Here is a 15,000-nt window from a genome sequence, read left to right on the forward strand (position 1 = left end):
CGCACAGAGTCAGGGTTACTTGGCGCTCATTTAAACTATGAGCATGTGGAAAAGTGTTTAAGTGTTAAAGCAAACTATATGGAAGCTAATTCAACACTGAGGTTTTTTGTTTTCCTGTGTTCACAGAGAAAGACTGAGAACAAAAATAAAAAAGACTAAGCTTGATCCATCTGCACCACTAGCATGCAAGAAAAAAGCAAATGGCAAAATGTCAGTGACTGCAACAGCCACACAACATAACACAGACAATGACAAAAAAAATGGCCATGTGATTGTACTGTGTACCCTTGTAAATAAAGCACTCAAGCAACTGTGCAAGGAAGAGCTAGCCAGCAAAATAGATACAAATAGATCTTTGTCTTCAAGGACAGGAGCATCTGTTACTTCAAGATTATGTTAAATGATGGTTGCACTTAAGGAGAACAACAGGAAAGGTCTCTCCAGAATCGGGGCTGGGGCGGTGTGGACTAAGTACATTACCCAGACACATGATTTCTTACAGTCTGTGGGCCTTTGAATCCCACCGCAGGCCTACTTAAGTATAGAATACGTTGTGCGCTTAGGCCAAAACACATTAACGTCTATTCTATGCTATGCTATGCTATGCTATGCTCTGCTATTCTCTCTGACAATACTGACCTTTCTCGCTCCCGAAGTAGTAGAATATGGTGTTGCTAAGGACACACCACCTCTTCTGCCACTCCATTCGAAATAAGCCATGGTCTGTGAAAGGAGAAGAATATTCAACTTTATACCACAAACAGTCAAAACCCACACATTCCAAAAAGATCTTCAAAAATAGATTTTAGTTAAGATTAATGACAATTCTACTGGCAGTATAGTGCTTGCTAACAAGCTTCTGCCATGCAATGAGAAATATTTAGTAGCAGTAGAGTATACAGTATGTTATTAGTGTAGCATTGTACCTCTCCTCTTCTTCTCCAGGTAGCCCTGTTTCAATATATTACTCAGCTCCTGTGCAGCAACCGCGGGTATCTCCTTATCTGAAAAACACAATTAGATTGATTGTTACATTCAGAGTTTTAAGTTAACAATTCAGGATACCATGAGGCCAAATAAGGTCTCTCCATTTGTATACATACCGTATAATGCACACAGCACAAATACCGTAATCAATGAAAACATTCCGTTTGAGGCTCTGTGCATTTCATTGACTTCAATTAAAAGTCTTTAAACAACAGAACTCTGCAATGTAGTACACTAAAAACTTCAATGGGAAATCCATAACGGCATTATCTTAAAACGGCAGGCCCGTCCCAACCAGGCAAGCAAACTAGGCAACTGCCAAGGGCCTCCAGCTGAAAAGAAGGCCATCTGGTAATTACTGGTTGTGTACTTGCAATGGCATCGTTGTGAGTCTGGCAGCACCTCCCGAAATTCAATGACCAAACCAAAAATGCACTCAGAGAGTGCAGGCCCCTGCGAAGGAAGCTGTTTGATAGAACATCTGACATGTTATACCCTATTTTTTTTCAAGGCTCTCTACCTTGTTTTTGTGGAGTTACAAAATGGAATGTCAGAATTCGTCCTATCCCGCAGTGGTGAAGAATCTTTTAAAACATTCCTGGATCCGGACCGTGAGCCAGATCACCACAAAAATTGAATCACTTTTTCCTCTTGTCATTTCCAATAACTCAACTCAAAATCTGTTCATAACTTTTTGAGTTATCCTGGTGATAGACAAACAGACAGACAGACAAACAGACAGACAAATCAATGTGACCAAAAACATAACCTCCTTGGCAAAGGTAAAAATGCTACTACTATTGTCTCAAGATGGTCCCTGCCCAATAGCTAGAGGAGAATAAGGGGTGGCTAGTTGGAGAGTATGTCTTAGCCTAGGGCCACGAAATACCTTGAAACAACCCTGACACGAGGAGGGATCAAATACGATCTGATTGGATCAGATACGGCTCAGCAACTTTGGACTGGAACTCTGATCAATAGTTACAGTGGTGCTGTAGAGCAAAGTTATGCAGCACGGAGCGGTGGGGAAGGGCAGAGAGAGAGAGAGAGAGAGAGAGAGAGAGAGAGAGAGAGAGAGAGAGAGAGAGAGAGAGAGAGAGAGAGAGAGAGAGAGAGAGAGGGAGGGAGGGAGGTAGAGAGATACCTTTAAAATGTCTTTATTAACACCATTCACCCATCATACATTAGCACAGTACAGCCACTGCCCAAGAACAGACCAACCCCCCCCCCACCCCACCCCCATATATTCATAATCAGTTCCCCGTTAACCCCCAACACGCCAAATGCTTGAAAATGTCTCCACATCATTGACCAAATGATAATACATGTATTCCACCTTGATGCAACTTTTAACCATTACCAAGGAGGTAGAGAGAGAGGGGGGTGCAGAGACAGGCAGGCACATGCAGAAAGACTATAAGACATGGAATAATGATGAATTCAGCAGTGGAAGTGTGGGGACAACGAGATGGAGAGAGACATTGAAATGGAGAGATAAAAAGAGAATGAGATATGGAGGAAGAGAGAGTGAGTGAGAGAGGGAAAGAAAAAAAAGAAATACAGACAGAAAGATGAAAAGAGAATGAGAGAGCGAGAGATGGTACTTGTGAAAAAGAAAGAGGGGTGGAACTTTCAGTCCAAGATTTATGCCTTTTCATCTGCTGACAATGATGGTAAGAATCACACAATGTAACATTTTATTGGTTTTAGTTATTGGCTTTGTCATTGAAACACCTATCATGAGATCATCAATTATCTACAAAATAACATCTGTAGCATAAAAACAATCTGGTCATTTATTTATTATTTTGTGAGCGAAGAATTTATTTTCATTTTAATTTCATGGAGGCTCATTCATTTCACCGAGTTTCATCTGGTGTACAGTTGGTAAACACAGCGTAAAGTTCACGCCAAAAACATTGGTGCAAAAAATCATTTTGATAAATGCCTGCCCACCATAATTACATGTCTGTAATTAACAGTGCAGCCCTCTCAGTATGCGATCCTCCAGCAAGCCCGGGTTTTCAAGATGGTCGGGTTTTTTTTCTTCCCCTCTCAACCTTACCAACCCCGACCATCAACCCACATACACTCACAGGTCCACCAAAAAGGGGAGGAACAAACGGGTCAGTTGTCCCGGGCCCGGGTGCCCAGAATTGTGTCCCCTTTACACTGTATGTATTGAGCCAAGAGGCCCCTTCAGGTGATTTTAACTAAGCCTCAGTCATGTATGTCAGCCCTGCACCCCCACACCCCCACAGCACCACCTTTCATCATGGGCCTCATTAATGTAATGTCTCCACCTTCCACCTGCCGCGGCCCCCGCTTTTAATGCCTTCCCCATCTATGTTTACGCCAACCCGCCTGCGTTAAATAAGACTTAATGGAGTTGTGTAACACAGGGAGACGCTCCTGTATGGCGCTGATAGGGATTAATTAACATTGTGGGGGGATGATTCACGACAGCCTAGCGCTGTCACATCATTTCGGTATAAAACAGGGCTGGCCTGGGACCAAAAGAACAGCCCGGGTGTGTTTTTTATGTATACCAGCCCCTCATACAGTCAGTCCCCCTTGTTTTCTACTGTATTACGATTGGCTCAGTCCAAGATTGACCAATGGGCTGCCCCATCTTTATAGTGGGCCAGTCTCTTGGGGGAAAACAACAACAACAACAAAAACAGTATTGCCCCCCCTAGGACTGTCAGCACACCTAGAAAATGCCCTGCAGGCCAGATGACCAGTCCAGCCCTGGTGTAAAATGTAAATGCTCGTCATGCATTAAAGCCATACGCCATTAATCTCCAAAAGCAGCAGCACCGAGTGTTTTCCATAAATTATCAAGGTAAAGGGGGGATAGAGTGCACCCATAAATACAGTGGGCACGAAAATGTTCTTATATAAATTAGATGGATGGACTACAGTAAGAGCCTCGGGGGACGAGTTTGATTTCATTTTAGGGCACTTTGCCGCTAACTGCGCATCAGCCCACATGGCGTCTTCTTGAGCGTCTACTCTTAGCCCTTCTCGAACGCAGAGAGCTCCTTAGAACATCCTAGAAGAAACTTCTGAGTGCAATGGATGTTAATGTCAAGATCATGCTAGAACAGTGGTTCTCAAAGTGTGGTCCGCAAAATATCTCAAGTGGTCCACGATTTCTATAAATGCAGTCAACATGTTCAAGACAGACTACCATAGTTTAACCATATCAAAACTTTTTCTTTCACTACAATAAGACAGGCATAGAATCTACATTTAAAAATGATAATTGGGGGCGCTGTGGTGCAGCGCGCTAAGCCCCCCACATTTGGGCTTGCATGCCCACGGGGACCCCGGTTCGAGTCCGGCCGGGGTCATTTTCCGGCCCTGCCTCATCTCTCTCTCCCAATCGTTTCCTGTCTCCTCTCATACTGTCCTGTAGTAACAAAGGCTAAAAAGCCCCAAACAATACTTAAAAAAAAGATAATTAACACAGCCTTGCTCAGACAGTTGTTGGGAACAGAAAACAGAAAAGCAAACAGAAAAAGGAGAAATTTACTTTTAGGGCACTTTTCTGCTAACTGCGTATCTGCCCAAATGGCGTCTTGGTGTACTCTTAGCCCTTCTCGAAAGCAGAGAGCTTAGAACCTCCTACAAAAGAAAATAACTTTCTGAGTGCAATGGATGTTAATGTGAAGATCATGCTAGAAAGGAAAGGAAAGGAAAGGAAAGGAAAGGAAAGGAAAGGAAAGGAAAGGAAAGGAAAGGAAGAAATGTCCATTCTCCTTTCTTTAGAGTGCTTTCCATTGATGCACAGGACTGTGAGCTTTTTATTTATTTATTTAACCTTCATTTATCCAGGATTGCATTCCATTGCATTCCATTACATTACATGATTTGGCAGGTGCTTTTATCCAAAGTGACTTACAATTGAGGACATAAACATAGCATACAACACTTGTCCCATTGACACTAATCTCCTCTGCCAGGCAGTCCTGCTCCAAATGGCAGCCAAACAAAAAGTTCCAGACACAGACAAACACATTAACACTTATAAATAAATAATTTACAGCAGCACAGAGGATATAATGCCTTTACTACAAATCATTCTAAAACAGAAAAGCAAACCGGTCTCTGATGGACCTGAGGACCCACCAACAGGCAAACATACAGAGTGGTGTATAGAAGTCCGCACACTTATATTACGTTTTGACCATTGTCCTCATCAGATGAAGACAATGGTCGAAACTCAATCCTGCCATGGAATAAAGGATCAAAGAAAAAAGGATTTTATGTGTTCGGACGCCTCACTCCACTCCTCACTTCTTTGTCCAGTACCTCTTCCTGGGATGTGCACAATTTCCCCCCTCAACTGATAGTGGTGTATAGAGTCACGAAACACAAACTGCACCAGTGTGTGCAGGGGACACAAAGGCAAACACACATATAAATTTGAGCCTAAGAAGACTCTTATAAAAGCTGAGGGAGAAACAGGAGAGACAAAGAATTAATTATAATGAATTACAACTTTGTGATGAATGCAAATGTGAGCTTGAATTTTAAGCCACAATCATTGTTGAGGACTAACAGTTACTGCCTGAGTGCAATAAAGCAGTGCAATAAAGGCAGATTGCAGACTACAGTTTAGCTAAAAAAATATTGTAGAGGCTGGAGCAGGAAAGGGGAAAAGTCTAGCTATCTTAACCGTCTGCCTGAGCACAGTGACAGGAATGCCATGCATGCTGTGGATGTGAAAACACAACTCAGGTCACATAGCTCTGCAATCAGTCTGTCAGCAGGGGAAAGGAGCAGGCAGGGAAAGGGAGAAAAGGAGAGGAGGAGAGGAGAGGAGAGGAGAGGAGAGGAGAGGAGAGGAGAGGAGAGGAGAGGAGAGAAATGGAGAGGAGAGAAATGGAGAGGAGGGGAGGAGAGGAGATGAGAGGAGAGAAATGGAGAGGAGGGGAGGGGAGGAGAGGAGAGGGGAAGGCAGGAGAGGAGAGGAGAGGGGAGGAGAGGAGAGGAGAGGAGAAGAGAATATAGGACAGGAGAGGTGAGGAGAGGAGAGCAGCGGAGAGGAGAGGAGAGGAAAGCAGCGGAGAGGAGAGGAGATGAGAGGAGAGGAGGAAAAATGAGAGGAGAGGAGGAAAAATGAGAGGAGAGCAGAGGAGAGAAACGGAGAGGAGAGGAGGAGAGGAGGGGAGGAGAAGAGAGGAGAGGAGAGGAGAGGAGATGAGAGAGACGGAGTGGAGAGGATGGGATGGGATAGGAGAAGTGAGGAGAGGAGGAGGGAAGGAGAGCAAAGGAGGGGGACAGAAGAGGATGGAGTGGGAAGTTGCAGGATGGGGCATCAAAGGAGGGCAGAGGAGACGAGAGGAGGGGAATAGTGTGGTATGAATTGTCTGAAAAACAGCTCCCGTAGGATTTTGATGCTAAAATTGATTTTATTGTTTCATTTGCTTCATTTGGGGTCCTACTATTGAAAAATGATGGGTTTCGAATTTTCTGACCCCGTTATACCCCTCCTCTAGGGGGCGCTTTCTGGTCCTAGCCAGTATAGCTACCGAACCCATATATCTACTAATAATTATCACATTTTCACAATCTTGGTGTCAATTACAGGGTTATTGATGATGCTGAGTCCATTTATGACAGTTTCATTATGGTCAGAAGTTGCTATTACACATATTTCGAAGATTTAAAGGCTATTTTGTCCACCTACAAGCCTCCTGTGGGGGGTATGACTACTATGGCACCCGTCTCATTGGATCTGTGCACATAATATAAATAATACAGATTTCAATTCTATTAGTATCAATACTGTGAGAAAATGAGGGGTTTCAAATTTTATGACCCTTTATGGCCCTCCTCTAGGGGGCGCTTTGTCACCTCGGGCAAGATACATAGCGCAACCATAAATGCAGCAATAAAGATCCGATTTTCACAATAATGGTATCAAATTAGGGGTTGTGGAGGATCCTGGATCCATTCATGGCAGTTCTACTGTGGTCAGAAGTTGTTATGACTCATTTTTAGGTTGAGGTCAAGAATTGTCATTCTTTAATTGATGAGATTGGTCAATAACACGATTAAAAATGAATATACCAGGATCCCCTTGAAATAAAGACTAAATATCAACTAACCAGAGGGGGTTGTGTGCTTTCAGAAAGTTGATGCTGACCAACTGTGTAATTTGTATGTGAACAACAACAGTAGCTGTGTTTAATATAGTGCCTTTTTGGTTGGAGTTAAAGGCCCCATGGAGTAACCATTTTTGAAGTAACAGTTTCGAATTGAAAAAGATCATATGCTGTAATGGCAATATCAACTAATTCATAAAAAATGCATGAACATGAATAGTAACCAGCCTGCTTGAACATAAATCCCTTCCTTAAAAACCACACCACTTCTTTCTATTGGGCAGACACTAAGAAAACAACTGATCACTGAGGAGTGCTGGTCATTAAGGAGTGCTGCTTCACTTGTTAAGCAGGTGCAAATTGGCACAAGGAAATAAGTCACTTCAAGATATGATCAAACTAAACTCCAGTTGCAACCATAGCATCAACAATTAGAACTCTGGTTCAGCTTGTGTATTGTCAGTCATTTGAAGGGACACCAGCATTTCACCTGTAGCTCTTTCAACAGCAGGCATGAGGCTCAGCAGTTGGGATATAGAGAGGTACATCTATAGTGCACAGGGAGCATGGTACAAATTACATTTTATGCAGTAATTTTCAATTGTCTCCTCTAGTTTAGGCACAAGCTCACAAGCCTGCTTCCATGTGTAATAAGGAAGTAAAGTATCTCCGGAGTCTCTCCTGAATGAAATGTTCAAACTATTTCGGACCTTTCTCTGAAGAGGAGACTGAAGTGCAAATGAATTGCCAGTGCAGTAGAGCTTAATTGAATTATGCATCTTCACAGCTTTTGCCCTTGATCTGATGGCAACATGTCACCTAAGCTGGGAGTGTTCACTTTGCACAGACTTGCTGGATTGCGGGGAGCGATACAATTACTGCATCACAATATGAGCAAGATGTGGTGTTGTGGTGACAAGACAAAGGCAGTGGCATCTTCACTCAGTCCTACTTTCCCACCATGACACTTGAGCTTCCTACTCTAGGTTCTGATCTGTGAACGAATGACTGAAGGGAACCTCTGATTTGGCCGCAACAAAATCACCTTACTGTAGAACATAGGATCATCTTGTTTCAGAGCATTAATCTGAGCAAGATGGACTGCGATGAGGCGAGCATAATTCAGCAGATCATATGCAAAGAAGTACTTGATAAGGTTCCTCATGACAGCCAGATAACCTTCCCAGTCCACTGGACAACAAGCACTAATGATATGTTGAAGACTCTCCACTTGCTCTTATAGGTGTTGTACAAGAAACTGAGCAAACTCTAGTGTCTTCTCCTGATTGAAGAGGTTGGGTATTTTCCAAATAAAAGGCCTAGATGTTACTCTGCAATTGCAATGCAACTGGACTGAGCAGGACATTGCATCAAAGGAAATGGCATCAAATCTCATCACAATAATAGCCAGGCTAGTTGGGATGTGATATTCAAGGGCCCAGATGTGTGCTTTCCCACCAAAGATTCCACGGAGAGCTGCTGAAGAGTATGAACCACTTTCAATGGAGCATACAATGCCTCTTCCATCAATTGTTTTCCCCCAAGAGCAAACAGTGCAGCAAACACTGCATACCTATGTGCAAAACACCTGCTCTCAGAATCCAGTCACCATTGCCCAGTGACCGCTGAATCTCAAGAGCACGCAAGAGCAAAGGTGACGAGAGTTCCCTTCTTTGAGTCTCAAATGGCTGGGATATCAGTGGAGATTTGGTGGAGCAAGTATGGATGACTTCATACAACCAATTTCTTGGGATTTTTGGGTGTTTGTTCATTTATGGACAGAATGAGAGCATCATGGTCAGTTTCCTCTTCTGTGCCTAGCTGCTGCTGCTCATTCTCATGTGTGTGCCTTTCTCACTTTCTGTGGTGTTGGTTGGATCTGTTGCTAACTAATTGGCAAGTGTCCATGTATGATGAGTAAAGGCTTTGGAAACAGTGTAGTTCACATGTCTCTGTTTGAAAGTTGTAAATCGAACTGGCCTGGTCCTGATGATTGGTTGCTGCAAGTGTTTTACATCAAACCTGAGATATGGGGACAGGAGCTCCTCAGGGATGACAAGGAGTTGGTTGACAGCATCTAGTGTAAATATTTATCTCTTTGATTGCTTTACAACCACTGTGCCATGGAAGGTGTTCTGTCCAGTGGGGTTTTTCTAGAAGTTTAAGTTTGTAAATTACAGTTGTAATTGTTTTTTTGTTTTTTTGTTTTTTAAATCAGGTGAACAAAACTCGCCAGCCTCGTTCATGTTTTGCAGAACACCTTGTTCTAATAGTTTTTTCGAGTCCAATTATTCTTTGATAGTCAGTGCCAATATAAACATCCATAGAGAAATAATGACTTCAGTTGCTCTGGTAGCATTGTCATCTTTGGTGTATACACACATTTAGACAGTTATTATCTTCTGTTAAACGGTTTTGTTTAACAGGTGGCCTCAACCTAAAAATGAGTCTTCTGATCACAGTAGAACTGTCATAAATGGATTCAGGATCCTCCATAACCCCTAATTTGATACCATTATTGTGAAAATAGGATCTTTATTGCTGCATTTATGGTTGCACTATGTATCTTGGCCGAGGTGACAAAGCGCCCCCTAGAGGAGGGGTATAAAGGGGTCATAAAGCTTGAAACCTATCATTTTCTCACAATACTGATCCTAATAGAATTGAAATATTTATTATTTATATTATGTGCACAGATCCAATGTGACTGATGCCATAGTAGTTATATCCCCCACAGGAGGCTTGTATGTGGACAAAATAGCCTTTAAATCTCCAAAATATGTGTAATAGCAACTTCTGACCATAATGAAACTGTCATAAATGGACTCAGCATCATCAATAACCCTGTAATTGACACCAAGATTGTGGAAATGTGATAATTATTAGTAGATATATGGGTTCGGTAGCTATACTGGCTAGGGCCAGAAAGCGCCCCCTAGAGGAGAGGTATAACGGGGGCAGAAAATTCAAAACCCATCATGTTTCAATAGTAGGACCTCAAATGAAGCAAATGAAGCAATAAAATCAATTTTAGCATCAAAATCCTACGGAATGACATCTCATACCACACTAGAAGGGAGGGCAGAGGAGACGAGAGGAGGGGAAGGGAAGGGTAAGGGAAGAGACGAGTAGCGGTGCGGTCCCTGGGATGACACGAGCGATTTAGGGGACATTAGTTAAGCTGAAGGGGCCTTCCTGCACAGGGTACTGATGACAGAGAGAGCGGCCAGGATTCCACACTCTCCCTTACAGCTGCACATCTGCTGAAGGCCAAGCATGCTAACATAAACACTGAGTAGACCAACATCGTCATGTGTGAATGCAAGGGTGCATGCGTGTGTGCGCATGTGTGCGTGCATGTGAGAGATAGAGAGAAAAAGATGACGGGGCGCATGTAATTTTGTGTGTGTGTGTGTGTGTGTGTGTGTGTGTGTGTGTGTGTGTGTGTGTGTGTGTGTGTGTGTGTGTGTGTGTGTGTGTGTGTGTGTGTGTGTGTGTGTGTGTGTGTGTGTGTGTGTGTGTGTGTGTGTGTGTGTGCGTGTGATAGGGAGAAAAAGATGAGGGGGTGCATGTAATTTTTCTATAAATACAGACTTAAACATCTGTAGGCCCTAGGCACTGAAGAATATATTCAATGATATATCTAAAGTAAAGACAATGTATTTTTCAAATTCACAGGATTAATTTTAACACGTCTCATCAAACATTGATGTCTTTATGAAATATATATGCTATAGGGTATGATGGATTCACATCCGGACTGAGGTCATCATCTTGGAGCACCTCAGAGGTTATGGAGAACCTTGGATGAAAATTTAAAGCAAATCGGGCCGGCAGATTTATTTTAGTAATACTGATGGATGTGCTGAACAGTACGCACACACCTATCAGGGGACGTGAGGTGAAAAAGGCGATTTTTTTCACCTCATCTGCAAAACAACAAAAAGATTAAGATATGAATGATTACATTTGTGAAATTTGAGTCTGATCAACCACCTGATTTACATATTACATACAGTATAGTCATATTATATGTATTGTAGTTATATCATCCATTCAGCCATTTGCAAGACAACACCTGCACACACACACACACACACGCACGCACGCACGCACGCACGCACGCACCCACGCACGCACGCACGCACGCACGCACGCACGCACGCACGCACGCACGCACGCACGCACGCACGCACGCACGCACGCACACACACACACACACACACACACACACACACAAATTGTTAGAGTGGTTAAAAGTTAAGAGTATGTACAGTAATTAAAATTACTCAAAAACTGTAATTCAGTACTTCTCACATGATATTGTCATCCCTAAGTAAAGTAATCCCTTACATTATAATATTACTGAATTTAAAATGTAAGGCAATACAGTACTTTTGCATTCCTTTAGTTAAAATGACTGGAAATATGGATTTGTCTAACACAGCTCATACTGTAGGGCTCAATTCGCTCATCAAACATCCAATGGAAAGCGATGTGCTATCTGACTGAGCTACGTTTCAAAACAGTGGGCCAGATTAAGCCTGATTATCATTGACTTTCATAACTCTTCGAGACTTGGTCTGACCAAGAGCATAAGAATTAACATTTCCCAAACGGCACGGTTGACCCGCCCCTTAGTTTGCTAATGGTTGTTTGCTTCCCGACAAAGTGTGAGGAGTTGCCATTTTTTCAGGGGCTCAGAAACGATATATGTATTGCTCCTGGCCTGATTAGTAGCAACGCTGAAGGTGTTGCGTCACTAGGAGGGCACGGCCTGGCTAAGCCAGATTATTGTATAGGCGTAATAGCCACAGTGATGGCTGATGGCATAGAAGGAACCCAAGGGTACTGCCAACACTGACACCCTTACTCGACACCCCCACGCCCCCATCCCTCCTGCTGTCTGGCTGTATCGAGAGGGGACAAGATACATGTTGTCATGGACGTGAGTGTGTCTATCTGTCTCTTTGTCTCTGTCTCTGTCTCTGTCACAGTGGTTAAGAGTCCCAACACCCTCAGATCACTCCATGTTGTCCTGGACATGACCGAGCCAAGGCACCTCCATTCACATGCCCCCCAATACATCACACACACACACACACATGCCCCTCAGAACAACCCCTTTCAACTTCCACACATCCCCTCCATCTCATCTGCCTCTCCCTCTCATCCTCTCCCTCTCTTTCCAGCCAGTCTGTTCTTAAGTATCTTTCTCACTCATCTGTCCACCCCCCCTCTCTATCACACACACACACACGCGCACACACACACACACACACAAGCACACACACGCACACACACGCACGCACACACACACACACACACACACACACACACACACACACACACACACACACACACACACACACACACACACACACACACTTATTCACTCACTATTTCTCTTCCTCTCTCTCTCTCTCTCACTCTCTCTCTCTCTCTCTCTCTCTCTCTCTCTCTCACTCTCTCTCTTTGTTGCAAACTCAGTCCCTCTCTCTGTCTATTCATTTCTCCCCACGTCTTTCTTCTCTCCTCTCTGACGCTAACACCTTTTAATCCCTGTCCATCTATCTCCCTGGCCAAGCACACACACACACAACCCCCCCTCCCCCCATTCTTTCCATTTCCTTCTCTTCCATCTTCCTCCTCATCCCTCCTTCCCTCTCCTCGTTTATCTCTCGGGGTCAAGCCCGCGTAATAGTTAGCGCAGGAATAAAACAAACAGGGCAGCCGCCACTGCCGCTCAGCGTGACACGCTAAAAATGAGCTGACACTTAGCTAACACACTCACTGCCACTGCACTGGACGACTCTCATCTTACTGAGAGAGAGAGAGAGAGAGAGAGAGAGAGAGAGAGAGAGAGAGAGAGAGAGAGAGAGAGAGAGAGAGAGAGAGAGAGAGAGGAGAGAGAGAATGGGAAGAGAAAGACAGAACAGGAGAGACAAAGAGATGAATAGGCAGAACTCTCATCTTGACTCTCATCTTAAACTGGAGACAAACTGAGAGAGAGAGAGAGAGAGAGAGAGAGAGAGAGAGAGAGAGAGAGAGAGAGAGAGAGAGGGAGAGAGAGAGAGAGAAGCGCACTTTAATACATTTAACCAAGTAATCCCGGGTTTCCCGGATCTGAATACAGACAAATCATTATCTATCCTACTGGGACAACAAGGGCAGACAGCAACGCTTGCTGCCAAATATGTCAGTGCATGCCATAGACAGAGGGACATTGCATAGACACCACAAAAGCCACTACACCCCCCCCACTCCACACACACACACACACACACTATGCACACCGACACCCACATCCACACCCACACATTTCTGTTTGCTTTCTTTTCTTGCTGATATCAATGCAATTGCAAGCATCCATTTGTGTGTTTGTTTTAACACTTATTTCATTATATCATTACCAATGTATCTTGAACCAATGCTTTGGCAATACAAAATATTTTTTGTCATGCTAATAAAGCTTCTTTGAATTGAATTGAATTGAATTGAGAGAGAGAGAGAGAGAGAGAGAGAGAGCACAGTTGCATGCAAGCACTATTTTTCAAACAGAATATCTCAGTATTCGGTTTAAAGCAAGTTCCAGAATATTATGCTTACTTGTGTGAAACGGTGTTCCGTGACTGCCATGGTCGGAATGAATAAAGACTTAACAAGACTCATACCCAAATAGAACGCTGTCACCATTCCATTTAAAAGAGAGAGAGAGAGAGAGAGAGAGAGAGAGAGAGAGAGAGAGAGAGAGCCTGTATGCCAAGACACCCAAATCTGTCACACACCCACACATGCAAGCACGCACATACAGTACGACCTTTCATGACATGGCTCTGTCACACACAGACAGACATACAAACATATACTTGCACATAGACCACAGACAGAGACGAACACAGATGGTTGCTCTAACAACCATCCAGATCCAGTACATGCATCTGTCATTGGTACAGTGTTTCTGCCATTGACGTATGGAACAGGGCTAACTGGCCACAGTGGCTAGTGGTCTTCCCAAGTCAGTAGCCACTCAGTTTTTGTTTTGCTCACAGTTCCTTTCGTTACCATGCTAAACCAAGAGGATTAGTGAAAAGACCCCATCATGTACATTGAACTTAAACACAAACAATTGATGCACATGGGGCAAGCAATAGAATAAAGCCTATTGCGATGTTTCATATCCAATAATAACCTACCTGCTAAGTGGCTAGCGAGACCAAATTTACGACCACAGTCACAGCCAAGTTTTAACAGCATTTGGCTAGTTGGTAGATGACAATTGCTACGTTTACATGAGACATTTAATTCGGAATTAACTGACTATAATTCTAAATAAATTATTCCACTTAATTTCACTTTGAAAAGGTCATGTAAACACCTCTTAATTCGGAATTAAAGGCAAAATGAAAGTAAACTCGACGGAACCATTTAATTCTGAATTATTTACTCTGAATGAAAAACATCATGCAAACGTAGTGATTGTCAAGCCCTGGCATGGAGAGAAGGAGAGAGGAGGGAAAGGAAGGCAAAGCTTAATTTACATCTGGATCTGACAACTACACTACTTGGATATCTGGATCTGAGGTCTTTGACCTTTCTCACATCTCCTCTACTACCATGTGGATGTATACGAGTGTACTGTAGACGAGTACTGTAGCCATGTGAATGTGCGTGAGTGTACGTCAGTAGGCGCTTACAAGAACCTTTCATTCTATACTTCTTCCACAGGGTAGCAGTGTAACCTAAAAATTAAGCATGCACGTATTGAGACAGCAAAGCACGCAATCACGTACATACACACGCACACGCACACACACACACACACGCACATGCACACACACACACACACACACACACACACACACACACACACACACACACACACACGCTCACACAT

General features: G+C 43.4%; 1 protein-coding gene across 1 annotated transcript in view; it reads right to left on the reverse strand.

Annotated features, from left to right (window-relative positions):
* Positions 1–15,000, reverse strand: part of skap1 (src kinase associated phosphoprotein 1) — a 93,509-nt gene that overhangs the window by 12,639 nt on the left and 65,870 nt on the right. The window contains exons 5-6 of the mRNA XM_063221456.1: positions 927–1,004; positions 640–723 (exon numbers count right to left, since the gene is read on the reverse strand). Of these exons, the coding sequence (XP_063077526.1) occupies positions 640–723; positions 927–1,004 (162 nt within the window). The remainder of the gene's footprint in view (positions 1–639; positions 724–926; positions 1,005–15,000) is intronic.

The sequence above is a fragment of the Engraulis encrasicolus genome, chromosome 17 (genome assembly GCF_034702125.1).
Source record: "Engraulis encrasicolus isolate BLACKSEA-1 chromosome 17, IST_EnEncr_1.0, whole genome shotgun sequence".
Taxonomy (NCBI): Eukaryota; Metazoa; Chordata; class Actinopteri; order Clupeiformes; family Engraulidae; genus Engraulis; species Engraulis encrasicolus.